At 47.2% G+C, this 27,511-nt stretch overlaps 1 protein-coding gene across 1 annotated transcript in view; it reads left to right on the top strand.

Annotated features, from left to right (window-relative positions):
* Window positions 1-27,511, top strand: part of LOC135901468 (membrane metallo-endopeptidase-like 1) — a 172,948-nt gene that overhangs the window by 106,505 nt on the left and 38,932 nt on the right. The window contains exons 12-13 of the mRNA XM_065431278.1: window positions 6,840-6,935; window positions 9,266-9,355. Coding sequence (XP_065287350.1) covers window positions 6,840-6,935; window positions 9,266-9,355 — 186 coding nt within the window. The remainder of the gene's footprint in view (window positions 1-6,839; window positions 6,936-9,265; window positions 9,356-27,511) is intronic.

Here is a 27,511-nt window from a genome sequence, read left to right as displayed (position 1 = left end):
AGGTGTCCGAGCACAGTAAGTTTCCGGTGGCCGAAGTGACATTTCATCGAGTTGATCAGAAGTCTCGTCTTGCGGTACACGGAAAGAACTGTCGATAGACGCTCGAGGTGTGTGTCAAAAATCGGCGAAGAGACAATGACATCCTCGATTGCGGCGGCCGAAGTGACATTTTGTCGAGTTGATAAGAAGTGTCGACTTGCGGAACACGGAAAGAACTGTCGATAGACGCTCGAGGTGTGTGTCAAAAATCGGCGAAGAGACAATGACATCCTGGATTCCGGCGGCCGAAGTGACATTTCGTCGAGTTGATCTGAAGTCTCACCTTGCGGAACTCTCAAAGAACTGTCGATAGACGCTCGAGGTGTGTGTCAAAAATCGACGAAGAGACAATGACATCCTCCAGGTAGCACAAGCAGATTGACCACTTTAGGCCGTGAAGGAGTGCGTCCATGATTTGTTAGAATATGGCGGGAGCATTGTATAGCCCGAATGGCATCGCCTAAACTGACAAAGCCCATCAGGGGTAATAGACGCCGTCTTTTCATGATCCATGTCCTCAATAGCAATCAGCCAATACCCGGAACGAAGGTCTATAGAAAAAAAAAATACTTGGAACCAGTGAGACAGTCAAGGGCATCATCTATCCGAGGTAAGGAGTACACGTCTTTTTTTTTTACTTGGTTAAGATTCCAGTAGCCGATACAGAAGCGTCAGCTATTGTCCCTCTTTCTAACGAGCACGACAGGAGACGCCCATGAACTTGAAGAAGATTCGATGATATCACGGGCGAGCATTTTGTCCATTACGTTTTGTATAACTTGGCGCTCAGCGGAAGATACACGATAGGGACGTCGGTGTATGGATTTGGCATCGCCGGTGTGAATCCGATGCTTAACAACTGTTGTTTGGCCCAGTGGTTGGTCACTGAGATAAAAAATGTCTTGGTATGACGTGACCAGGTCCAGAAGCGTGTGCGCGTGCTCGGCCGGAATGTCAGTGGCGATCATACTTTTTATGTTATCTAGCATCGTCGGGTTCCTTTCATTTTCAGCAGGAGGTGGTGCATTAGGCTCCGTTAAGACGGAAACATGATAGGCGGAGGCTGGAGCTAGGGTTGCAAGACAGATACCCTGGGGTACTTGAGGGCATGGTCCAAATTCACAATAGGGAGAGATGCAGCGTTGCTCTTTATGCTGATGACCGAGTGCCGGAACATGACATTCTACGAACAGAGGATGATAGCGTTGGGCGACACGATGCAATCGCCATCGTCCGCAGGGTGATCAGGAGAGACGTTGATGTACGTCATGGCTAGATGTGGTAGACGAATGTAATCGGCGGAACACAGCCGACTTGGCAAAAGATCAGAAGGCTCAATGGCGTGAGGTAAAGCAAACTGGATAATCCCAGCAGAGCAGTCAATAAGAGCTGAATCTGCCGAGAGAAAGTCAAGTCCTAATATGAGTGAATGCGGGCACTGATCCGAGACGTAAGACAAAACTAAAGTGTGGCGTCCGGCAACAGTAACGCGGGTGGCACACAACCCAGCAACAGCTGGAGTCGCACCATCGGCTACGCGGACCACAGCGATCTGAGCAGGGATAGGGATAAGAACATTCTTGAGACGAATACGGAGGTTTGACTTCATGACCTATATGTGGGCGCCAGTGTCAATAAGTGCGATGACAGGTGTATAGTCAAGGTCTACGTTGATAAGTTGTGATGTCTAGGTAGCAATCAGATAATCGAGAAATCTGCCAATTACACTCACCCTCTCGATATTACTTTCATATGTTATGAAACGGCATTTGAATGAGTTCGGATACCAGCAGTCATAGAGGCACTGCGTAATCAAGGAGTACAAAATGCATCTGAATATCTTGAGAAATATCTGCGAAGATTGCACAGCTACCTTGGTTCTCCACTATAAAAGGAGCAAGTTACCTTCCAAGAAAGGGGTCAGGCAAGAAAACGCAATTTCTCCAATGATATTCGCTGAATGCTTAGAAGAAATATTCAAGCTATTAGACTGGGAACGCTAAGTAGTGAAGATCAGCGGTGAATATCTCAGCAACCTTCGGTTTGCAGTTGACATGGTACTGTTCAGCCACACTTCGGACGAATTACAGCTGATTAAGGATCTTAACCGAGAAAGTGTAAGCGTGAGGTAGAAGATTACTGAGCAGAGGACATGGATAATGTTAAATAGCCTGGCGAGGGAACAAGAATTCAGGATTACCAGTCAGCCTCGAGAGTCTGTACAGGATTACGTTTATCTAGGCCAATTACTCACCTGGTTCCGTGATCAACAGGAGATTTAGGGAATAATTAAAACGGGTTCGAGTTTATAGCGCCGGCCTTACCCTAACCCTTACCCTAAAAATACTTACTGGGAGCTTACCGCTGTCGCTGAAAAAAGTCAACAATCATTCCATTCGAAGAAGCTAGAGAACAAGTTGAACACCTCGCAGAGAGCGATCTTATGGAACTTGATGCGTCCGGTATAAACCCTTATCACACCTTCATTTGCTTATCATGCTCGATAGCGAATATGATAAGAGAGCTTTAAGGTGGAGTTCATTACGCCACTAAAACCCACGACCATTGGTGCTAATAAAGGTGAAGCTAATTAGCCACATTTAATTAAGATACAGTTAATTAAAACACCCGTACCCTGCACCTTTGCTGGGAGTCGAACCCACGACCTTTGGTATTAAGGTGAATTAGGGGTAATTTGTAGAAGCTGTCGCAAAACCACCACTACATTTGCTGAGGGGGGTATGAAATGTTCTTGGTTGCCTCGGGCGTAGAGGCGTTGCTTCCGGTGACGCTGCATATTGCTTACCTGTATATCCCGCGCTTCCTGTTCCAGGCTGTGGCCTTCCCTGGAATGTAGTTTTCCGGCGGCAGCGGCATGGCGTCTTTCCTCTTCTTGTTTGTGCTCGTGACCGTCTTGCTATCGTTCCCTGCTCTGCACAGAGTCGCTGAGTTGTTTCTTGCACTTTCTGTGCTGACGCTGGCAATCGGCATTTCTACGTTTCTATTCTTTTTCAGTAAGGCGCTGCGATCGTCTTGACATTATCACGCTAAATGCGACAGGACCGTGGTGACCCGAACTGCTGCGGCGCGGCACTTTCTTACGTCCATGCAACCCGGTGTCATTATCAACCTTATCGAATATGATCCCACCCTTATACATTATGCAGTGCTTCCTTGACGGTTTGGATGCTTGTTTTAGAGCTTGTTATTTATTCAAACCTATACTGTTCAATGTGTTGTAAGGTGTATTTAGATGAATTTACCTGCTTACGGTCATATGTGTCATTGTATTCGTCTTACATTACGGACAGGTTTCTCGTTAGGTAGGCAAAGAAATGCTTACGCATTTAAATATGAAGCTGTGCAGGCCATCTAATGCCTAGCCTAAGTATCCGGTGGATCATTAGAATTACAGAGTGGATGCCACGGGAAGGGAAGCCGAGTCAAGGACGGATGAAGACTAAATGAGGTTAGGAAATTAGGAAATTTTCTGGCGCAAGTTGGAATCAGCTAGAGCAAGACAAGGGTAATTGGAGATCTCGGGGAGATTACCTTCGTTCTGCAGTGGTCACAAATATAGACTGACGACGATGATGATGATGAAGTTTCCGACGAATTTGTGATAGATACGAAATTCTGTCCGTATGCGCCACTGTAACTTTTAATGGTGTGGCTATAGGGAGTCATCGCGTTGCACGTCGCGCATGTCCAGCACTTTCGATTCCTAAGCATTCTGACTCACCCAGGAAATATGTCCGTCATCCGTAACGCGTACCACGATGCGCACTATAAAGAAAAGCAGAAAAATTCAAATACACCCAAGCACTTCTTGTGAGTTGTGAATGCGATAGCATTAATGTTCAACTGAGCGCCGCCTCGCGGCCCTTGGAGTTCTAAACTCCTCCCAGGCAACCGAGCGCGTTGAGATTGTTGGCGCGTTTTGATTTGACCTTACCGAAGCACAGGTAGAACACAGGCGAGACCTTACGCGGAACACAGGCTTCCGAGACCGATGATGACGTGGTGTTGCGGCGATGCCCTCGCCACTCGCGCAACATCTTGCACGTTACTGTGGCAGCACGTGTTCCCTCTCGTCCGCTCTGCTCCGCCGAGGCATGCTGGAGCCATGCAGTTGTAGCCAATGGGATCTCCGTCGAGACGCGCTTGGACAAGGCGTCACAGCTAATGGTAATTTAAGCCCCGCTTCACTGCTATATAGGTCGGCTTTCTCGCTCACTGAACCATTCCGCGCTTTTCCATGAATAAATTCGACGGCGAAAGAAACCTTGGTGGGGCTGAGTTTTGAACCTGCGAACCCACGCACAGAAGCAGTCTTACCCACCGGGATAAATACCAACGCTTGCAGAAGGTAATTATATCTGAACCATTTGGTTGCGTTGTACCGACGCTTCAAAACAAACGTCAAAGGGGAACAGATATTATGATGGCTTTGTTGAACTATTTGCTGATGGTGGAATAAAATGCATCTCTGAGACCACATGCAGAGCAGACTTAGAGGCTTGTAGACGTCAGGGAAATTTCGGTTTTGCCAAAATGTAAGGCCAAACACGCCACATTCCCTATGCGTTTCGGCTGTCGCGGGATGCACCTTCTGTTGGCGCGTTCTTTCACCGACCGAAATTCCACCGATCTCTGAGGGCTCATGCGCTTCAAGTTGCGCAACACAGATACGTAAGCAATCAATGAGTTAACAAGAAAAGAAGAAGGGTTATATGGGGTCTCATTACGGTTGACAATGGTTCGACGCCGATAGGTAAGCTGCTAAAGAGCGACAAGGGCTTATAATGTGGCATCAAGTGCGATAAGATTGATACGGAAGGATCATGACCGATAAGGTTGTTAAGGAGAGATATGAATTGATAAGGATCGGATTGATTGCGGCAAGGTTGATAACGACAGTCTAGGGTTGATAAGGGTGGGATCGAGTCCTGTAAGATTGATAAAAGCCGAGAAGGGTTGATAGGGGTTGCATCGATTCTGGCAAATTTCATAACGGCTGGTAAGGCTTGTAAGGGGCTTATGCTGGTCGGATCAAGCTTGATAAGATTGACAATAACACCTTGCTATGTGGGAATGAGCAAGTTGCACAGTGCGTATGTACACTTAGAAAACTGCAGTGGAGTTTCTGCATAATTTTAAGGAGCCTTTTTGCTGTCGATTCCACTGCTGAATGCGTATGTGCGGCAGGCCTGACGTGACGACGTCCTTTTGTAGGCCACGAGGGCAGGTTCGTCCCACGTTAACGTTACAGTCTTTGTAAGCTTGAACTTGACCAATGGTTTGGTATCGGTCTTCGGCGCGTGCTATATGTGGCCCTGACTTTCTTGTTGCGGTCTCTGAGAAGTTCGAAGCATTTATTCAACTGCTTGCAAGCAGTAGTAGTCACCGTTTTGTTGAAAGTCTGCACTGTTGCTGCTTAGTGCTGCAGCAGCGGTGCAGACCTTCATGCTGCAGACTTTACGTATCTCCAATGTGTCTATCGCAATGTCACGGGAGTGTAAATAAAGATTGAGTCTGGCGCTTGCAAAACTGAAATGGCGGAAACCCTTAAAAGCACCAAACATCAGCACCGAGAGCTGTTCTGTCCCAACAGAAGGCAGGTCGTGCCTTTTGGATAGGTCGCGTCGTATTAACGCTCCCTGGCTGACAGTGTCCTGCAGTAACCAAACGCAGAATGGTGCTTTCCGAACGCCCATACTGTGGCCGTTTGCAAGGGGACAGGTGCCGAGGTAGTACTGGTGTTTGTAACTTGCGACTTGCCACTTTTCGTTGTATCATGCTTGACACGCGTTTGACTACAATACGACGACGAGCTGCTACTGACATGTCTCCATAAACCTAAATATGCTGAAAGATGGCCTTTCGAGGAGTATTTGCACTTGAGCCACGTTGCGTTGTGGCACTTTCGTTCGACATGTGCTTCCCCGTCGCATTTAAAACAGCAGTGATTTCTATTCCATTGGCATGCTATCTCATCCGCCGACAACGCGACGTGGCAGTCCTTTACTGCGTGGTGGGAGTGATCGCACAGTGCACATGAGGGATGGTCTTTCGATGCGGATCTCGCAGCCAAGGCTAATGCTTACAGTACCTGCGATGGTTGAGACTATTGGAATCACCCGTATCGCAGGGGTGATTTTCATAAGGTACCTAGAACGAGCGCCATGACTCTCTTCGCTGGTGTCGGCTTGCATCTGCAGAAACTTTATCCCCTTTTGTGCTTCCTCTTGTCGCAACCTTGGAGTAGCACTGTCGTCTGCCTCAGTCTCCTTCATGCATTCGCGGTACAGAATGGCGGTAACTTCGGGAAGCGAACGCATAAAGCCGCGATGAAATATTACGGCGCATTCCAACGCTGGAACCCCGAGGCTGTCGAGGCACCTTTTACGAAAGTGCACTTCTTCGCATAGCTCCCGCAGCTGCGATACTTGAGAAGAGCGGTCGATGGGCACGATGGCAAGCACACTGTCAATGTGGTGGTCATCGAGGGAATTATGACGGCCAAATTTCTCTCAGAGTATTGTCATTGCTACCGCGTAGTTAGCTTCCGCCAGGCGCACACTTTGGATAGCACGCTTCGCTGTTCCGGTTAAGTACTATCTTAAATAAAGAAAAACTTCTGTGTATCAGACAGCTCGTGCTTGTTATGAATCGGGGCCTCGGAATTAATATGGACTCATGAGAGTATATTTTCGTCTGTATCACATGTGTGGGGCATCTCGTTCAGTTACATACAATAACAGCGGCCTCACAATGCGTTTTTTTATTCGTCCCTGTAGTCGGAGAAGGCACTGGAGAAGCTGATTGGTCAAGTGAGTTCGGCGCTTGAACGGTCTGTGCTTGATGAAGAAGACGTCGCGGAAGCAAAAAGAAAGGTAAGTTTCTAAGTATACTAGTGAACAGATTCTTCCGGCTTCTAATCTCAGGGTGCACATCACAAGCGCGTTCATCAACCACCGCCATCAACCATCAACCACGAAGCCATCAACTACATGCTATATTTGCGATCGAATTCATGAGTCAATACAGCGTACTTGTTCATGTTTTTTTACATTGATTTCGCGTCGTGACACATGTACTTTAATTTATTGTGCTGTACTTTTCTTTTCCAGCCAATTGTTGTTATTCCTTATGCACACAGCCGTAGACGCACCCCGTCCCGTCACAGTACTGGCAATCGCGTTAGTCAGGAGAGTGCTTCTCTGCCGATTTCTATGAAAAACTGCACGCCAGCGATTAAAATTTCGAGGACGTTTAAGCTTCCCCTTTAAGAGTGGAACGCGGTAGCATTCAAAGATCCCTGACTGATTTTCACGCTTCGCGGCAAAAGCATTTTATGTAACAATGTTTACTGCGAAACGTTGATGGCGAACGCCATGGACAACGGTGAACTTTCTGGTAGAAACGCAGCCTCTTGCGTCGACTGGAGCACCAGCACCATCTGGAGGTGCTGCGAGAAACCGGGCGCGCAGTTCCGTGGCCTCCGAGATTCGCAAACACCGGCGCGCAAATCTCGGACCCGGTGGCCGGTCTATGGATGGTAGAAACGCTGGGAAAGGGTTTTGTGTTTGAGTTTTCGCGTAGGAAAACTTTGTGTTTGAGTTTTGAGTGTGCTTAACCTACAATCCGACGCTATCATGTCTGTAGCATGTGTGTAAGTCGCACTTTCAGATTTTTCTGGTGCATTTTACTTTGAGAAATTCAATTACTTCAGTAACTTATTCGCGCTACACAGAGGGTCTGCATAGTTGGGTATGTGTGGGTAGGTTTGCATGGTTCTGAATGGCTTTTGCGGAAACGACGATCGATGCTAGGCGCGCCGACGTCGTATTTTCTGCGACACGGGGCCTTAACGCCGTCGGATTAATGAGAATATCGTGCAATGACGCCGCGCGGCGTCCAATTTTAGGAGAAAACAGCGAGGAAGCTAAGAAACGCTATCGCCTAATGGACGCCGGCGTCGTGATAATGAGCGCATTGATGACGGCTGTGCGAAAAACTCTGTACGATGCTAAAAGTGCTGTTTGATGTAGGCTACGGTATAACGTTTCTATCTTCTTATATGACTTCCATTTCGCCTAGGTGCGTTCTGTCTTATGCATTTGCTTGTTTCTTTATGGTGAAACGACAATGGGCTACGTTAAGCAATGAAATCCTCGACTTTGTCAAAGAGTATTGCTATATTAAACGAGATTCGAGTAAAGTGAAGTACACAGGTGAAATAACGTAAAAAATAATGACCCCGTGTTCAATGCGTGTGTACCAACGTTGCAGCAAAACTCAGAAGCTCCATGAGAAAACGCTTTGTTGGTGATGCCAAAGAGAAAAGTGCGCTACTGCTAGATTTTACCCCTACTTGCAAGATGCAGCGTTTGCCACGATGAATAATTCATTCAAAAATTTATATCTTTCAGCTTGAATGTTAGCACCAGTTCTGTGTCTTTCTCGGCTGTTCGTGTGCGTCTTCCTGCACGCTTATTTTCCATCAATCTGCAATGCACCATGTAGCCCGCATGCAGGTGTTCTTAAGCTTTAGTGTATCGCAGCATAGCTTGAACATGTCTAGTCTCAGTCGCTAAATAACCGACGCTATTTGTTATAGTGCCTGAATGGCGGAATCCTTCAAGTAGTGCAAAAAAAACAAAAAAATTGGCGGTGTGTCCATGTTTAGTGATGATGGGCGATTAGCAACTTACCTAATTACTGGTGAGCCAAGTTGACGTCAAACAGGTTTTTCAATGAGCGGCACATCTTCAATTATTCTGTTTCCTGTTGTGACCCAAGCTGGCGTCAAATAACTTAATTGGAGAATGGTACACGCTGAGTGGCACATACCCAGCGAAAGATTCACGTCGCTACCTATCGCTGCTATCAGAGGAACTGGTGCTGCTGACGTCTGTTGAGTATTTAGCCACAAGAACTTGCTTGTCTCAATAATTTCGATCAGTTAGATTTTACTAGGGTATCGGTTATCTTTCTTTGTCCTTCAGCTTGCTGTGAAAGCTGTTTTCGAGATTACTACGGATCTTTTGTGCCGCGACCCGCAATACTTCCCTTAATTATGAGGAAATTCGTTTTTGACATTATGACAGAGGGAATTGAACCTTTCAACGCATAAAGTGCCTTGCTAAAATTTTAGCTTTCCCTTTTACTATCATGGTGTTTCGTGAAGTGCTGAACAGTGGCAAATCCTCTTGCCTTCCAGCTTCGCGAAATTAAATTCAGATTATTCTACCCGTGGAAACTGGCAGACCGCGAAGTAAGCGAGGAGGTAAAAAAATTAAGTGTGAACTCGGTAAGTATATATTTGAAATTTCATGTACGTTCACTGGTCTTTTCTGAAATGTTGCTCACGGAACTGGTCACGAACAACGTAAATACATATTTAGCATAAAGAGTTATGCTTCCTGAAGTTTTCTTAGGTCCATAGAAACTCAATTCAAAATATCTGAAAGTGAAGTCGGTTAGAAATCGTCATGTGATGGTAAAATTAAAACGATTATTAAAATTATAAACATTCGGTGTACGTTCGGTGTACATTCGCCAGTATACCGACAACTGCGTGATTTTTGCTTGTCTTCCATCGTTTGAAACTGCGCGAGTAGCTTGCCTTTACAGCAAGTTACTTCATCATCATCATCATCATCATCATCATCAGCCTAGTTACGCCCACTGCAGGGCAAAGGCCTCTCCCATACTTCTCCAACTAGCCCGGTCATGTACTAATTGTGGCCATGCCGTCCCTGCAAACATCTTAATCTCATCCGCCCACCTAACTTTCTGCCGCCCCCTGCTACGCTTCCCTTCCCTTGGAATCCAGTCCGTAACCCTTAATGACCATCGGTTATCTCCCCTCCTCATTACATGTCTGGCCCATGTCCATTTCTTTTTCTTTATTTCAACTAAGATGTCATTTACCCGCGTTTGTTGCCTCACCCAATCTGCTCTTTTCTTATCCCTTAACGTTACACCGATCATTCTTCTTTCCATAGCTCGTTGCGTCGTCCTCAATTTCAGCAGAACCCTTTCGTAAGCCTCCAGGTTTCTGCCCCATATGTGAGTACTGGTAGCACACAGCTGTTATACACATTCCTTATGAGGGATAGTGGCAACCTGCTGTTCATGATTTGAGAATGCCTGCCAAACGCACCCCAGCCCATTCTTATTCTTCTGGTTATTTCAGTCTCATGATCCGGATCCGTGGTCACTACCTGCCCTAAGTAGATGTATTCCTTTACCACTTCCAGTGCCTCGCTGCCTATCGTAAACTGCTGTTCTCTTCCGAGACTGTTAAAGATTAATTTAGCTTTCTGCAGATTAGTTTTCAGACCCACCCTTCTGCTTTGCCTCTCCAGGTCAGTGAGCATGCATTGCAATTGGTCTCCTGAGTTACTAAGCAAGGCAATATCATCAGCGAATCGCAAGTTGCTAAGGTATTCTCCATCAACTTTTATCCCCCATTCTTCCCACTCCAGGTCTCTGAATGCCTCCTGTAAACATGCGGTGAATAGCATTGGAGAGATCGTATCTCCCTGTCTGACGCCTTTCTTTATTGGGATTTTATTGCTTTCTTTGTGGAGGACTACGGTGGCTGTCGAGCCGCTATAGATATCTTCCAGTATTTTTACGTATGGCTCATCTACACCCTGATTCCGTAATGCCTCCATGACTGCTGAGGTTTCGACTGAATCAAATGCTTTCTCGTAATCAATGAAAGCTATATATAAGGGTTGGTTATATTCTGCACATTTTTTCTATCACCTGATTGATAGTGTGAATATGGTCTATTGTTGAGTAGCCTTTACGGAATCCTGCCTGGTCCTTTGGTTGACAGAAGTCTAAGGTGTTCCTGATTCTATTTGCGATTACCTTAGTAAGTACTTTGTAGGCGACGGACAGTAAGCTGATCGGTCTATAATTTTTCAAGTCTTTGGCGTCCCCTTTCTTGTGGATTAGGATTATGTTAGCGTTCTTCCAAGATTCCGGTACGCTCGAGGTTATGAGGCATTGCGTATACAGGGTGGCCAGTTTCTCTAGAACAATCTGACCACCATCCTTCAACAAATCTGCTGTTACCTGATCCTCCCCAGCTGCCTTCCCCCTTTGCATAGCTCCTAAGGCTTTCTTTACTTCTTCTGGCGTTACCTGCGGGATTTCGAATTCCTCTAGGCCATTTTCGTTTCCACGATCGTCGTGGGTGCCACTGGTGCTATATAAATCTCTGTAGAACTCCTCAGCCACTTGAACTATCTCATCCATATTAGTAACGATATTGCCGGCTTTGTCTCTCAACGCACACATCTGATTCTTGCCTATTCCTAGTTTCTTCTTCACTGTTTTTAGGCTTCCTCAGTTCCTGAGAGCCTGTTCAATTCTATCCATATTATAGTTCCTGATGTCCGCTGTCTTACGCTTGTTGATTAACTTAGAAAGTTCTGCCAGTTCTATTCTAGCTGCAGGGTTAGAGGCTTTCATACATTGGCGTTTCTTGATCAGATCTTTTGTCTCCTGCGATAGCTTACTGGTTTCCTGTCTAACGGCTCTACCACCGACTTCTATTGCGCACTCCTTAATGGTGCCCATGAGATTGTCGTTCATTGCTTCAACACTAAGGTCCTCTTCCTGAGTTAAAGCCGAATACCTGTTCTGTAGCTTGATGCGGAATTCCTCTAGTTTTACTCTTACCGCTAACTCATTGATTGGCTTCTTGTGTACCAGTTTCTTCCGTTGCCTCCGCAAGTCTAGGCTAATTCGAGTTCTTACCATCCTATGGTCACTGGAGCGTACCTTGCCGAGTACGTCTACATCTTGTATGATGCCAGGGTTCGCGCAGAGTATGAAGTCGGTTTCATTACTAGTCTCACCATTCGGTCTCCTCCACGTCAACTTTCGACTAACCCGCTTGCGGAAAAAGGTATTCATTACCCGCATATTATTCTGTTCTGCAAACTCTACTAATAACTCTCCTCTGCTATTCCTAGAGCCTATGCCATATTCCCCCACTGACTTGTCTTGCCTACCCTGGCATTGAAGTCGCCCATCAGTATAGTGTATTTTGTTTTGACTTTACCCATCGCCAATTCCTTGTCTTCATAAAAGCTTTCGACTTCCTGGTCATCATGACTGCATGTAGGGGCATAGACTTGTACCACCTTCAATTTGTACCTCTTATTAAGTTTCACAACATGACCTGCTACCCTCTCGTTAATGCTATAGAATTCCTGTATGTTACCAGCTATTTCCTTATTAATCAGGAATCCGACTCCTAGTTCTCGTCTCTCAGCTAAGCCCCGGTAGCACAGTACGTGCCCGCTTTTTAGCACTGTATATGCTTCTTTTGTCCTCCTAACCTCACTGAGCCCTATTATATCCCATTTACTACCCTCTAATTCCTCCAATAACACTGCTAGACTCGCCTCACTAGATAACGTTCTAACGTTAAACGTTGCCAGGTTCAGATTCCAATGGCGGCCTGTCCGGAGCCAGGTATTCTTAGCACCCTCTGCAGCGTCACAGATCTGACCGCCGCCGTGGTCAGTTGCTTCGCGGCTGCTGGGGACTGAGACCCGGGGTTTGATTGTTGTATTCATTATTTTACCATAAATCCTGCGCAAGTGCCAGCAGAAAGTGGAAACGTCGTTCAATTAAAGAATATAGCTTGATTATACGTACATTTCGTTGCGATATATTTTTTAGCGCGAAAAAAATTTTCAAAGAGAAAAAAGAGATGGGATACCAAAGGACTGTGTCGCATAGAAAGAAATGTAGTAGCCTCAGTCGCCCACAATATGGTGTTGCAATTCAGACTATGGGTTCCGTACAGCGTTGAACTCTCTTGGTATTGAGGTAGCCGAAAACGTGGTGATATTTCTTGTACAAAAAGAATATGCATTGATAATATCAATAATTCCGAACACGCTCTATAGGCCATTTTCTCAGAGCAGTTTTCTCCAGAGCAGGGGGTCTCTAAGCTACGGCCCATGGTCCAGATTCAGCACGCGGAGCCACCGCACAGGCTGCGGCCGGCAACGGTCTATCCGATCACGGTCAACGCGTAGGCCGGCCGTAACCCCCCCCCCCCCCCCCAAAAAAAAAAGCCTCCGCTTCCATGCAGGGCCTCTCTACAAAACCTTGCGCTATTGCGCTTCTATTAACACGAAAGTGTTTTACGCCAGTCTCCAGCTCTAATTCGCGCTTGTACGTACATCACGCAAATGACGTTACAAAAAGAGACGGCTACTTTCTATAGTCCATCTCACAAGTGCGTTGCAGCGATGCGAAAGCTGGCAGGATTTCAACCATCAGGAAGGCAACTCCTGCGCGTTGTGTCTTTCACAACTCCTGCGGCAACCGGCAACTCCTGCGCGGTGGCTTTCAGCCGTGGCTAATCGGTTGACCGCCCTTACCTTCAGATCGCGGGAGTCTCAATAGCTGCAACTTCCAATCCGGGTCGGTCGAGCTCAAAAGTTTTCCTTTTTTACGTTAATATTTTGTCGCTGCCTAACGGCAAATAGACGGCACTGCACTGTTTGAGCGCTACTTTTGTTCGTTCGCGTCCTGTAGCATGCTTACAGGCTGTCCGTAACCTGCGATTGCTCCTCACGGAAGCTGACAAAATATCTAGAGGTAGCCCTTCTTTGTAATATTAGTTGTGTTTTTATGAGTGCTATGTCGTCTTAGAGAGAAAGTGCATAATGCTCACACTTGGGATTTCTTCGTGGCGTGGTCCGTCAGCAGAATACGCGATGCGGCAAAGCCAACTTTCTCATGAATGCCTTGTAGCTCTCAATCTATTTTCGAAAAAATCATTGTGCAAGATCCAGCAAAGACGACTGTAACATTACGCCGAGTTCCTTTTACATTCATAATGATTTAGGCTACTGTGAAGTTGTAAACCTTTCGGAATTCCCGTCTACCATCAATACGCGGGCTTTTACGCGAGGAGCAAGGTTATAAATGGCGGCTACTCGTACTTCACCGAAATTGTCCAAAGCATATTTTGTGACGTTCCACTGCTCATACGAACACATATCCATGGGGACGTGTATCCAAGCCGACATCATGGATAATTATCAGTCACAGTTTTGATACGAATAACATGACGCCACCGCTACGTCATTCCAGCGGCATCACAAAGCCGCTATGAAACCGACAGCCCCATGTTTTCAGGATGCCTCTTGCACAAGCAGGTTTATTCAGCAATTATCACCATGCCACAGTGCAAAATAAATTAGACAAAGGAAAATATGACGTTTCTCTAGCATATGCAGAGATGTAGAATGCGTGACAGGACAGGTATTCATTTGGGCACCTGAGAAAGATACATATAAAATACACAGGCTCTTTTGAGAAAATTGTCTGTATTATGTATATGTATTATGTATATTATGTAGGATGGCCTACTTATTGCACAAAAAGCTGTTGATAATCGTCAACTTCGGTCATCGTAGATTACCACTAAAGCATTTGCAGTTGTTTCGGTTGTTAGATACGGGACCTTTTCCTGGCATGCTTCGAGCTCACCAGACCGCATCGTCGCCGTCACACTTAATTAAGGCGCGCAGAAGCGCATGTACCACGTTCCCGAGGCGCAGCACGTTCAGACAAGTGGGCGACCCCCACCCTCCTCGGGCGCAGCACGTGGAGCTGTTGTCCCACTGTTTGACTCTACCCGAAAGTGCAGCGGCAGCCTAGCACGATTCCCGATAACATGGGTCCCGAGCGAAGTTGTTTTGCTGCTCTGAAAGAAGCTGTCTCGAGAACGGCACGTCACCCCCCCCTCCCCCCCCCCCCCCGCTGAGAGCTTGCAAACTTGGAGAGAACGACGGCTGTAAGTCACCGTGAAGCCCTCGGAAAAGTCCCCCCCCCCCCCATCCGCCGATTGTGACGGCGCTTGTAAGCCACGTGGCAACGCCGGTGGCAAGGCAAGTCACCCTTTCTGCGGTGGAGCCCTCGGAGCAACCGCCCATCCACCGAATGTGACTGCACTCGAACGGGCGCCTGCCATTGGAGGAAAATGACGACACCTGAGCGGGATCGACGATTGACAAAAAGTGACGTGACCCCGAGACACTGCAGGGGTTAAAAGCGAGAGACAGGGAGCCGAGAGAAGCATTCCTTCAATCATCTCTTTCGGGCTTCTTGCAATGGGCCGCAGCATCCGATTTGCTGCCGGCCATCAATGACTTTATGACTGTTGATGACTTTATGTTTTGACTGTAAATAATGTAAATAAACCTGCAGCTTCCATCTCAAAATCCTCGTCAACGTCCGCCAACTCCCGCTCAACGGCAAGATCCAATAACGGGTGGACAGCGGGGGGATTGTCCCCCCAGATCCAGCAATTGGTGGCAACGATTGGGATGAACCTTCGTCTGAAGAAATCCTGAGGAACTGGGAACAGCGATGAAGAAAGCGCCTTCGACCCAGAGAGTCCTGAGGATCCCGGAACCGTGAAGAAAGAGCCTTCGTCCAAAGTAGTCCTGAGGAACTGGTAACAGCGAAGAAGAACGAGCCTTTGACCCAGGGAGTCCTGAGGAACCGGGAACAGCAGACCGATGAACCAGATGGCAGGATGCTGCATCCGTAAGTGAGTGCGTGGTTTTTTTTCTTTTGATTCGCCAGACTCACCCGCCGTGGTTGCTCAGTGGCTATGGTGTTAGGCTGCTGAGCACGAGGCCGCGGGATCGAATCCCGGCCACGGCGGCCGCATTTCGATGGGGGCGAAATGCGAAAACACCCGTGTACTTAGATTTAGGGGCACGTTAAAGAACCCCAGGTGGTAGATATTTCTGGAGTCCTCCACTACGGCGTGCCTCATAATCAGAAAGTGGTTTTGGCACGTAAAACCCAATAATTAAGATTCGCCAGACTTCAAATGTTGCGTGTTTCTTTTGATAGCTCTAGGAATCGGGAATTTGTTGCATTTTGTGCGTTTGAACAAATTATCTAAGGAAAACGGTTCTAACCACCAGTCGGGGCAGCTGCCATTGATCTTAGAAGGTTGACGAAGTCAGACTTGTTGTTGTGCGAAGAGTTGGGAGTTGAGGCGACGAACAGACGAAAAGCCAGCAATCATAAAGGCAATTCAAGATAGTGGCAATAATTATGAAAGCATTAAGATTGCTTGGGAGGTGATACAAGAAACACGGGAGCGTGAGCGTCAAGAACGTGAGCGTGAACGTGAGCGTCAAGAACGTGAGCATGAGCAAAAGTACGAGCAAGAGAAGGCAGCATGGAAAAACAGATACAATATTTTCGGCAGTTAAAGGAACAAAGACAACGGCTGTCTGAAAATTCTGTAGGTAGTAAAGAGAAAAAAAAATGAGGAAGTACCTAGCGGATTTTCGCCAAAAGCCGACAAAAGAAGTATTGCCTGTGAGATTAGCAGCACATTATAGATGAACGGGAAGGGCTAGCTGCTAACGATGCCTTAGTGGCAACAGGGGCCGTTAAAGGCCGTAGCGAGAGCGACGAGGTGCTGTGCCAACGGAGCACTGTAGAGACAGCTAGGCCAGCTGTGAATGAATTGTCACAGTCAGCACGCGTGTGCGTCGCAGGTAATGTTAACAAGCTTGTTAAAGAAATAAAGAGTACTGCTGACCCGACAGACGCGAGCACCCATGTCAAGTCATATCTGCGTGCCGAAGGGAAGTGCCAGCTGGACGATGCAATTGAGAGCAGTACGCAGGATTGAGAGCTGCGTAGCTCAAGAGAAGACAACTGCATGGTTCAGGGATTGGTGCAGCTGACCGCCAGTCTAGATAGCCGAGAAAAGGATGATTTAGTTAGGAATCATTCGGACTGTGCGCGTGAGACAGCGATCGAGACCGACTAGTTGTGTGCCGATGCACAGCGTGAGTTGGGCAGTGCAGTAGAGGGCAGATCGCAGGAGTGCGTGTTGCATAGCGCGAGTAAAGCCTGCTGTATTTTTCCAGAGTCGGCTGAGCTGTGCGCCAGTCGAGGCAAAAAGAGAGTTGATTTAAAGGAAAATCACTCAGACTATGTGGGTTGGAGAGCGATCCGGGCCGACGATATGTGTACTGGCCAGCTGGAGGCGCGAGAAGGCGACATGAAAAAGCGAGGAAAAAGCGCCGTAGAAAGAAGCGCGTTAAAGATTGGAATGCGGTGAATAATGTAGCGCAGCCAAAGACGGCGACAGGTGCAAAAAGGCAGGGCGCGAAGAAAGGTGCGGTCGTCGATGACGACGTGTGCGCATCAAGCACGTTCGAGGCACCGGTCAAAAAGATACCGAGAAGCATTTTCTGCGCGGACGCGGACAAAGATCATGGGGCAGGTATATTCCTCGTCGTTCCGTCGTTCTTTTCGCAGTGCAGCATGTAGTTCAAAGGGGCGCAAGGTGGCAAGACGAGACGAGGTGCTAGGGAGTCGCGACGCGGTCAGTCGGGTTCATGATGGAAGCCAGCTGCCAGGATGCAAATTGGCAGGAGACTGTAACGTCTTGAAAGAGCTGGTAGTGTGCCGGTGCTTTTGTTGTTCCTGGGTAGCCACAATAGCTTCCGAACCGCGGCCACCTCGAGTGCGGCTCAAAAGTATGAGTCCATCGTAACACGTTTGGAACGGGAGACCAAGAGAGCTTCCTTAGAAGTGAAACCGGTTTGGTTTGATTTTTGAGCATATGAAAATTATCGCGATACAATACAAAATTTCTTTCAATACGTAAGGTATGAGCTTTGTTTATGTTTTCGTTTGAGAAGCTCCGAGATTTGAAGATGCATTTTATATAAACCTTTACTTTCGTGAGGTGTTGATGTGTAGATTGGCTTTCTTTTTGCGTGTGCGAGTAACCTGTAGTGTCAAGGTTATCGATGAGAGGCCTATGGCGACGTGCGTGTGCATAAGTTAACCTTCTTTACTTCTAGAAGTGTTTTCGAAATTTCTAAAATTAAGCACGTAGGTTTTCATTCGGTGCATAACTTGCACTGAGCAGCGTTCTTAGTTCAATGAGCGCGTGTCCTGTGCGGACGGAAGGAAGCAGAATGTTTATGACTGGGTCGCTCATGTGTTGACGACAACCGCGTTCTGACTTCTCTACTAAGCGCGCGTGAAACGAGTTATTAGAAGAGGCAATTTTTTAAGAGGTTTCTGTGGAGTGGCTGAGAGACGCAAGTTTAGTTGTTCGTTTAAGGTGTGTGTCCTGTATGGACAAGAGGAAGAAACGTGGGTAAGCGTAATGAAACGTTTGATTACGACGCAAATAAACGTTCTGAATAGGGACCACAAGGCTAGCGCAGTTGGGATTACATACGTGTGGAGTGGACCAGACTGTTCAGTGGCACCAGTGCGTGTGAGAAATACGCCACCGCGATAGGGTAGGAACAGGCTGTTCGTGAAGTTGGGCAGCTTAAGTTATGTTCGGTTGTTTTTTTAATTGTTTAACTTCCTCCCGTTTCATTTGGAACAACAATATCACTCTGGCCTTGTCGGCATTCCAGGAGATACGGACAGGCCCCGCACACTCTCAAGTTCAACAAATGGCCACATAGGGCGAAAAATCAATCGAGGCGCGTTTCAGCGTAAGCGCGCAAGTGGAGCTACTGTAATTTGGTCGAATACTTTAATTTATGCTTTCTCTGCTAGGGGCGCTGAACATGCTGAATTTTTCACTTTACACAAACCATTGACATGAACAATCGAGGCGTCTAAGGATGTTTTGTTACCTCAGGCAAATAGGCAGTTGATTTTTTTAATTTGATTGTTGAAGCTGCTCTTTAGTCATAGCGTCAAGGTTTTTGTACTTCATTAACCACCGACAGCCTATTGGTATCGATGTGTTTCCTGGCCGTTGGCGTTCGAATACTACGGTGGTAAAACCGGTAAAACATTTTCGAAAGCATGCTGGTTTCGTCTGCGACTCATTACATAGACTTGCTGTAAAGAGGTAAAAAAATAGTGCCTCATTTTGTTTAGGCATTGATTATCATAATGAATGCGGCGGAGGTTGAGGGAGTACGCTTGAAGGTACGTTTTTATGCCGTTGATCTCCATAACACCGTAAGTACGCAAACCGATGTTACAGAACACCCGATGCATCATTGTGTGTTCTCCGTCATCGCTTGTTTGCTGTACGCCTACTAATTCTTCATTTATTCAAGTGTTGTACCCTCCTTTTGTCCTTGTTCTCTTGTGCTTCACTTACAGTATATCGTTCCGTCAGCTGTATAGTGCATTTGCAAAACCAATACGTTTGATAAGACGCAGTGGTTATCATAATTTCACTACACATGTACTAAGCTGGCACATATGGTTCAGATACAGATGCCTGTATGCGGACTTGCACGACGTTGATGCGGAGATTAGGATAATTATGACTCCCGTAAGGAAGAGGCAGCTGACGGCCGTAAGCTGTTGCGTTCTTTCAGCCAAACTACCCGCGGCCTGGTAGTGCTGTAAAGATGCTGTATAAAAGTGACACGCAGTGACAGGGAAATTATTATACTTAGCAGCCGACCGTACGTTTTGTAGCTTAGGTCTTCTTTCTTGTGCGCTTGTGCTACCCTTAATAATGAACCATTTCTTGACTAAGTTCTCGACTATGTAACCGCGTTTGTGTGGATGCGTAGACGTGTGCTTCTTGTTGTACTTGTAAAATGCAAATAAAATATTTTCAGGCTTACTCAGTCTTTGGTGTCGTGTGCGTTTATTCCAGTCGAGGCCATCGTGCCACCTGGAAACCGCACTCTGTCAGTAGCCCTACACGAAATGCAACAGCGCGGTGGCACAACTCGGGGTAACGGCGGCGCAATAAACGAAAAACCGCTCGGGATGCCCTTAAAAGTCAGTTCAGAGTGTGCCTTAACTCGATATGACTCAGCGCTACATGTATTCTGCTGCGCCTCGATCGCTCTCCCACCAGTTTGGTTGCTGTGTGGCAAACGTAGCGTCTACATATATATGTAGGCGCTACGTTTGCCACACAGCAACCAAACTGGCGGGAGCACGATCGAGGCGCAGCAGCCAGAAACCCAGTAGAGCCACAGAACACCTGGTAAAGCGTGTGCAAAACCCCGTTTCCGATGGATGGATGGATGGATGTGGATGGATGTTATGAGCGTCCCCTTTGGAACGGGGCGGTGGGTTGCGCAACCAAGCTCTTGCTGCTATACTGCCTAATGTTCTACCTAGGTTAAACAATGAAAAAAGACAAAAAAAAACACTATGAACTACCACGCCCAAATTTTCTGATCCCCTATTGCGAACTGTGCTTTTGTACGTCTCCGTCTTTTGTCGTTTCCCTACTCCGTTTCCTAGTGTTCCTGTATATGCTCCCGCAGGGAGCATATACAGGAACACTACCGTTTCCTGTTGTACAGCGCCACCTGTGGTCGCATACTTTAGTTCACGACGCCACCGCTACGCTTATTTCCGTAGCACTGTGGAAGGTACAGTTTCCCTTCTCTAAGTTTGTATAGGTGTTCTGTGATACGGAGAGCAGTTTAGGAAGGTGGTAGGAACTGCTTTATCAAAATTGGGGGGAAAAGTCAGGGTTCATTTTGACATAGTAATAGCCTGGCCAGTTAGGGCTGAAGAGCCTCGGACCAACCCCCCATCTGCCGAATGTGACTGCGCTCGCGCGGGTGACTACCATTGGAGCAAAATGACGACACCTGAGCGGGCTCGACGATTGGCCAAAACTGACGTGACCCGGAGGCATCGAATGGGTTAAAAGCGAGAGACAGGGAGCCGAGAGAAGCATTCCTTCATTCATCTCTTTCGGGCTTCTTGCAACGGGCCGCAGCGTCCGATTTGCTGCCGGCCATCAATGGCTTTATGACTGTTAATGGCTTTATGTTTTTACTGTAAATAATGTAAATAAACCTCCAGTTTTCATTTGAAAATCCTCCTCAACGTCGGCCAACTCCCGCACTCAACGGCAAGATCCAATAACTGGTGGACAACGGGGGTATTGTTCTCCAAATCCAACACGCTAATAAACATTAATTCTATCTGCACACAAATAGTCAACTCAAAATATATCAAATAAGAAAACCATGCCGAAAAGTATGAATGCAGATTCAAGGCATTTTTGCTACTTCACATGATGTTCCTGGTCGTAACCAATTTTCACGTAAATGTTTGACGAAGCTCATAAGGTGGGTTCACGCCTACAGTCGTGTTTCTATAACCTGTCATCGCCGCTGGTTGAGTTAACAAGAAGGTTTGTTTGAAAGCTACCAAGCCACGACAACAACAAAACAAAAAAAAAGATCTGCAGCTGTTTAACCTAGTGCAAAACCTTGCAGAACGGAACACTTTATCTGACAGGTATACTTTTGTTGTTACGCATACTTAAAAAAGACGCGTAAAATGCACCGAATGCACACAGAATGCACAGGCTGTCTTGGTGAAGGCCATCCCAGGGGCTCGCACCCGAAGTCGTCTTCATCAGCAGAGATTGTGCCTTCACTATTCGTTCTGTCCTCTCTGGGGCTGACCACACGGGCGTGCCGATTCTGAACAACATCATCAATGGTACGAACCACTTTGTTCATCGAGTATTCTCCGTCCAGTATGTCTTGTACGTACTTATTCCACTTATCAACACTCGCTGCACCCCTTCCACCCAGCGGCTCCACGTCTTGCCACGAAACCTTTGACGTCACCCCATGCGAGCTCTATCGAATTCAGTTGGCAGTGATAGGGTGGCAAGCGCATAACGAGGTGGCCTGATGCTGCAGCGATACAGTCGACTGGCATCGTCCTCCACCCGTGTTTACAAGCTTACAAGCCACCCGTGTTTACGAGCTTTACAAGCTCAGACTTGCGATTTGGGGCGGGCCAAGTGAAGTTTGCGGTGCGCCAACTTAAATTTGGGAGTTGGCAACTTTGAAATTTGGAATGGGCAATTTAATTTGGGGATAAGCCAAGTTGAAATCTGGTGGCTGGCCAACTTGGTTTGGGTGTGGTCCAACTTTAATTTGGGTGTAGGCCAACCTGAAATTTGTGCAGGGCCACCTGAAGTTTGGAGGTGGACCAACTTTAAATTTGCGGGTTGGCGAACCTAAATTTAGGGTTGTGCCAACTTGAATTTTGGAGGGGGGGGGACTTGAAATTCAGGGTGGCCCAACTAAAATTTTGAGGTGGGTTAACTTAAATTTGGGGATGAGCCAACTGAAATTGGAGGCTGTGTTTGCGCATACTTAGACAACTCCAGTGGTGTTTCTGCATATTTTTTTTATACTTCCGGCTTGCTCAGCAGCGTTTTGGCTGCACAATTTGTACGTTGCATAAGAATGGGGCTGCCCCGAGTATGCTGAATATTCTGCCGGCATGCCATCAACTGGCACGTCGTCTACTGTTATTCAATCGGAAAGGCAGCACTGCACGTTCTGCTCTCCATTGTGAACAATTATGTGCGAAAATACAGCCTTTAGTTCACCCCTTTCGTGATTGTTAGGATGCGTTACCTGTTTTAGTGAAAATCGAAACAGCGGCTTGTAAAAGAGGTTCTTTCCAGCTTACTTCGATGTATGCGTGAGTCACTTCGATATAACGAATGTAGGCCCTGAAAAAAAAATTTACGGCAAGTATACCCATGGTATTGCGGATGATGAGTGCTAGGTAGCCCACATTCCGTTTTTTTTTTTCAGATCTTGACTTTGTTTTGAATTGGGCTGACACGCACACCCGATTCAAAGTGAGAACTATTGTTTTGTGACAACTATGTGTTTTTCTCAGGAATACAGGCAATGTGCATGGGGTGTTCAAATCATCACGCACGCTCCCTAGCACAACCGTCCTATTCAATTTAGAGACCCAAGCGCAAGGGCTAATTTCACATTAAGAAGACAAACTCATGGACGAACGATGGACTCTTGACTAACTCATTATAAGTAGGCACCCTTAATACCTGCGGCGCACATGCGCGCACAGGAAAGAAAAAGAAAAGCCAGACACAGAGGGATGTGCCAGATGCACTTCTAGATTAGATGACAAAGTAAAGCATCTTATCTTGTGGCATATAAAATGTCTGCAGTATGGAACTCACCTCAAGGGTCCTTTTACATCATTCTGCCCCATTCATGTGGCTTTAAGAAGAAACCAACTTCCTCACAAACGTTATCTTTCGTATTCAATATGCCGTTATCACCAATTTCCAAAATTTTCTACACTACTGGGGCGTGCAACTGGTCCGAAACTATGCGCCTCCATCGAATACTGCGGCCCATCCAGAGGGCATGTTTCTATTTACGCCCATGCCCAGTGCTCGACCGCTGCGCCACCAAGCGCCGCTCGCGTGTACCATTTATTCCCCGAAGTGCCGCGGCGAGCGCCCTAGATCATCGCAGGTACTTCGTGGAGCTAGGGAGACGTTATGCCTTGGCGCACAATCTGCTCTCCCAGGTGTCGCTAAGAGAAAATAGGTTTTTCAAGACACACCCGCTATTTCGAAATAAGAGTTGCGTGCGGAAGCTGAAGTAACACTGGACGAAATTTTCAGCCTGGGTAAGGGCATAAAGGTATTTTATAAGAAGTTGGTCGTGGTCTGCAGCGCGCTTCGATATACAAAAGCTGGGATAATCGTGGGGCATGGAGGGTTTCTCGCACCATGAGCCACATCATAGCTGCAATCAAACGTGCTTCTTGACATGACTATCTCTCTTCCAGCCGAACCAATAGCAAGGCGCAGGCGCCACGAAACGACGCATATGAAACAAACTATTGCGCGACTTCCAGGAACAAAAAAAAAATCACGCAGAAACTCTTTTGTGAGTTATACTAAGTAGGCGTAAGCAGCGTAAGCATTGTGGCACTTGCTCATCCCCATGCAGCCCGGTGTCATTAGCAGTGTTATGTAACTTGATTAGGCCAGTACTAAAGCTAGCGCAGTGGCGTCACGAACTGGTGCCGACGGCGGCGCAAAGAGCATTGATGGCACATGCAAAGTACTGCAGGTGGACGCGCCAGGTGGGCTGATGGTGGTCCGATCATTATAAGCCGTTATCGCTCTTTAGCGCCTTATCCATCCGCGTCGAACCATTATTGAAACGTGAACGTACTGAACGTACTAAGCTTCTGAATGCATATTAGTGCGGTGACCTAGTTTACTACCGCAAAGCTTTACGGCCTTTAAATTGCAAAATTCAGGGCGCGCGTTAGCCAGTTTAACTGTGCCTTTACTGTCTTCGGAGCATCCATAATACTGGGAACTTTCGATAAATGATTTTCTGCCAATAAAATTGTTGACTGACTGATAATATAGCGGCGTGGCAGCCGCAAACGCCGAAACGGCAATGCAACACAAATCGCGGAAAAGCCGAATAGGTAAGCACTCTTGCATTGCCTAACTGGGTGCAGTGAAGGAGGACCTTTTGGTAGGAACCTCGCATTTGTTTTTGAGACCCGGTCAACTTTGATAGCGGTACGTGTGGCACGCAACATGCGCGCTGCAAGAACCTCGAAACCTTGGTCCGGAAAGCTGACCATGAGTTTGTGGGAAGAGGTATGATATTGTATATAACACCTCAGCAGGTGTTTCGGGCGGTGGCATTATAAATGCGGGCAAGGTTCGAGATAACACACCCTATTAGGATTTCCAGCTGAAGCAGCCGAAGGGGCAGTACACGCAATTCTTCCAGTGTTGCGGTCGAGGTGAATGTGAATTCGCGTAGCGCGGAGATCCAAAGCAGTGGGTAAAGCGGTGAGATATACCTCTGCTTGTATTCTAGCGGGAGCAGTAATAGTTCGGAGGCAAAGTTTTGTTGCTGGGCAATATATGGTGATGTGGGACTCCGGAGCTGAGGCAGATTGAGTGTGCTGGGCACGAGGCCAGTTGGATGTTCATTTGTTCTCGTCAGTCCTGTATGCGGATGCCATGAGGAGAACAAACACGGACCCTATAGGAACAGGTATGCCTTGTCTTAATCTGGCCAACCGGCAGAAATTAACAAATTCGGAGCCTTAGATCTTGAGTACGATGTGCTAGCTCTTCACCCAGAAGAAGCAAAAAGAAACTTACTTTCTCAGACTTGTGTGGTCATTCGAAGAAGCATTCTAAGCATACAAAGCGAAAAGATCCAGCGATTGCCCGCGGTTCGGGCCGTCACCAGTGATCCGGTCACCACTAGGAAGACCAGGGCAGTATGATGCCACTGCGACGAATATTGGAACACTTTTCAGCCAGAACATTGTCGAACACATTCACAACTGATTTTGTATGGTCATCTATGAAACTCGGTCTAATGGAAGTGAAAGAAGTTGCAGTTTCGCACTAAAAGCGAAGCATCGATTGCGATAGCAAATTAGTAGACAGCTATACGAAGTATGGATAGTAGTTTTTTTGGCTGTATAAACATGGAAACATTCGCTTACTAAATGAATTTGCAAGCATGATGTCAGTGCGCGTAAGCCCACCTCAACAGATTACTCTCGATGAGCGCGGACACTCGCTGTCTAAACGCTGGTGTAAGGAAGTGCGGCAGCAGCTGCGAGCGAAGTAACCTTCGTGCTGTCTATCGCTTGAACGCAAGAGAAGCGAGAACGCAGCGTGCACAAAGGTATGAGCCATCTCCAGGGGCCCTATAACGTAAAACTATTCCAATATGTTTCTATTCCAATCTCCTTACGTCAAATTTGCGTAAGCACCGACGCAAGCACCGGATGGTCACCCGCAGGGTTGTCTGAACAGACCAATCAAGCGCTCGCTTCGTTCATAGGAGCTAGGTCATTTTTGTTTGCTTGAAAAACGAATAACATTCCCTACACTGAGCGGCTTGTCCTATCTAATTGGGTGACAACAGGCGAGGAGAACGCTCAAGTGGAGTGGGATTTACTGGGGCACAGCTAGTGCCCTGAAAATCGATAACCGGATGAAGACGGTGGTGCCGCCGTCTGCGATTGGTCGGCTTTCCCTTACTTAGCTTTTGGTGGCTGGTTGAAAATCATGGCGGCATGCAACGGAAGCTTAAGAATAACGCTAGAACACTCAGCAAAGAAGAGTTGGCAGAATGAGGTGCTAAATGTGCCGGAAGGGCTCGAAAACGTTACATGGCCACGCAAGAAGTTTTATTATACGCAAATACACCCATGCTCTCCGGCAGGTGCGAGTAGCCAGCGTCTCAGCGATCGGCGGCAGCCATCTTTCATTCCTTTCGGGACGGGGCAGCCTTCGGCTATTCCGAAGAAAATTCAGTTTTGTTCGGCATAATAATTCGTCTTTATCGCGTACACGTCACTTTGACGCGATGAGTTTGTGCGGTTTTGTGGCGTCGCGAGGGAGGCAGGTGAAGTGGGTGCAGCCCGAAAACTTTTTACCAATAGCCGAGGGCTAACGGCGAAAAGGGGTCGAATCAGGAACAACTGTTTTTTTTTTGTTTTTCTGTCAAATCATGCATAATCAGTGTGTACACATCATATCAGATGGGGAGGTATTGCGGTTTTTGTGACGTCGCGTGACAGACAGGGGAAGTAGGCGTGGTCGAAAAAAGTTTTTGACCAATCGTGGAGGGCTGATAGCAGAATTGGAATAGAAAAGTTTGGAATAGTTTTACGTTATAGCGCCCCAGATCATTTTTAAGATACGGCGGCGCGTGCGACCGCGCGCGGCCCTGCTATCACGCGCCAGAGTGAGGCGCCATCGTCAGTTCCCCTTGCGCCCGGTCGCGAAATACGCAGTTGCTGCCGGAGCACAATGCCGTCCCCCCCTTTCTCGTTACCATCACCCCCACGGCCTTTCGCGCGACGGAAGACGGCGAGTTTGCTCTCCGCTTTCCTCCGCGTGCGCCAGCTTCAGCCACGATCCTCGCCTTCTTTCGCGTGCTGTCAGTCGCACATACAACATATGACGTACGGCGAGGGTGTTATTGCCCTTAGACTTTATACAGCACATTACGGTGACGGCAAAAAAGTGCGCCTGGAGTGTCCATATAACTCTATCACGATAAAATGCAGTAACATACAGAGCTACAGCACCCTTCGCCAAAAATTTAAATGCACGCCATTTCGTTTAACACCTCGCGCTCTCGTCAAATGGATCACGCGAGAGCGCACTGCAAGCGCAAAGGCACACACACGAGCAGAAGACAAATACGTGCGAAACCAAAATTTGCCTTTAAACTACGCCCCCGCACTCTTGATACGGAACTGGCACGTGGACGCAATGTTGCTGCATACTTTAAACTACTACTCTCTATGAATTTATCGCCGTTCTGAGGGCTCCTATAGAATTACCATTGTGAAATATTCTGAACACCCGAGTCTTATGAGAAGTATTGTTAAAAATGCTTTGACTAGAGGTCAGCGCACGAATAACTGTGACGGGCACACAAGCCGAATTCAGACCTCCTTTCGGAGGCAACGGTTATATAATGGACAAACAGATTTGTCTGGAGGTACTGAAACCAACATTTGCTGGACCATATTCAATGTCAAAGTCGAGCAATGTTGTCACTAACTACGCTCCTTTCTCAGCTCTTTGCGTCAAAAATTGATT

The sequence above is a fragment of the Dermacentor albipictus genome, chromosome 1 (assembly GCF_038994185.2).
Source record: "Dermacentor albipictus isolate Rhodes 1998 colony chromosome 1, USDA_Dalb.pri_finalv2, whole genome shotgun sequence".
In the NCBI taxonomy this organism is placed as follows: Eukaryota; Metazoa; Arthropoda; class Arachnida; order Ixodida; family Ixodidae; genus Dermacentor; species Dermacentor albipictus.
The sequence above is the reverse complement of the archived record's forward strand: the minus strand, read 5'-3'. Positions and strand labels throughout refer to the sequence as shown.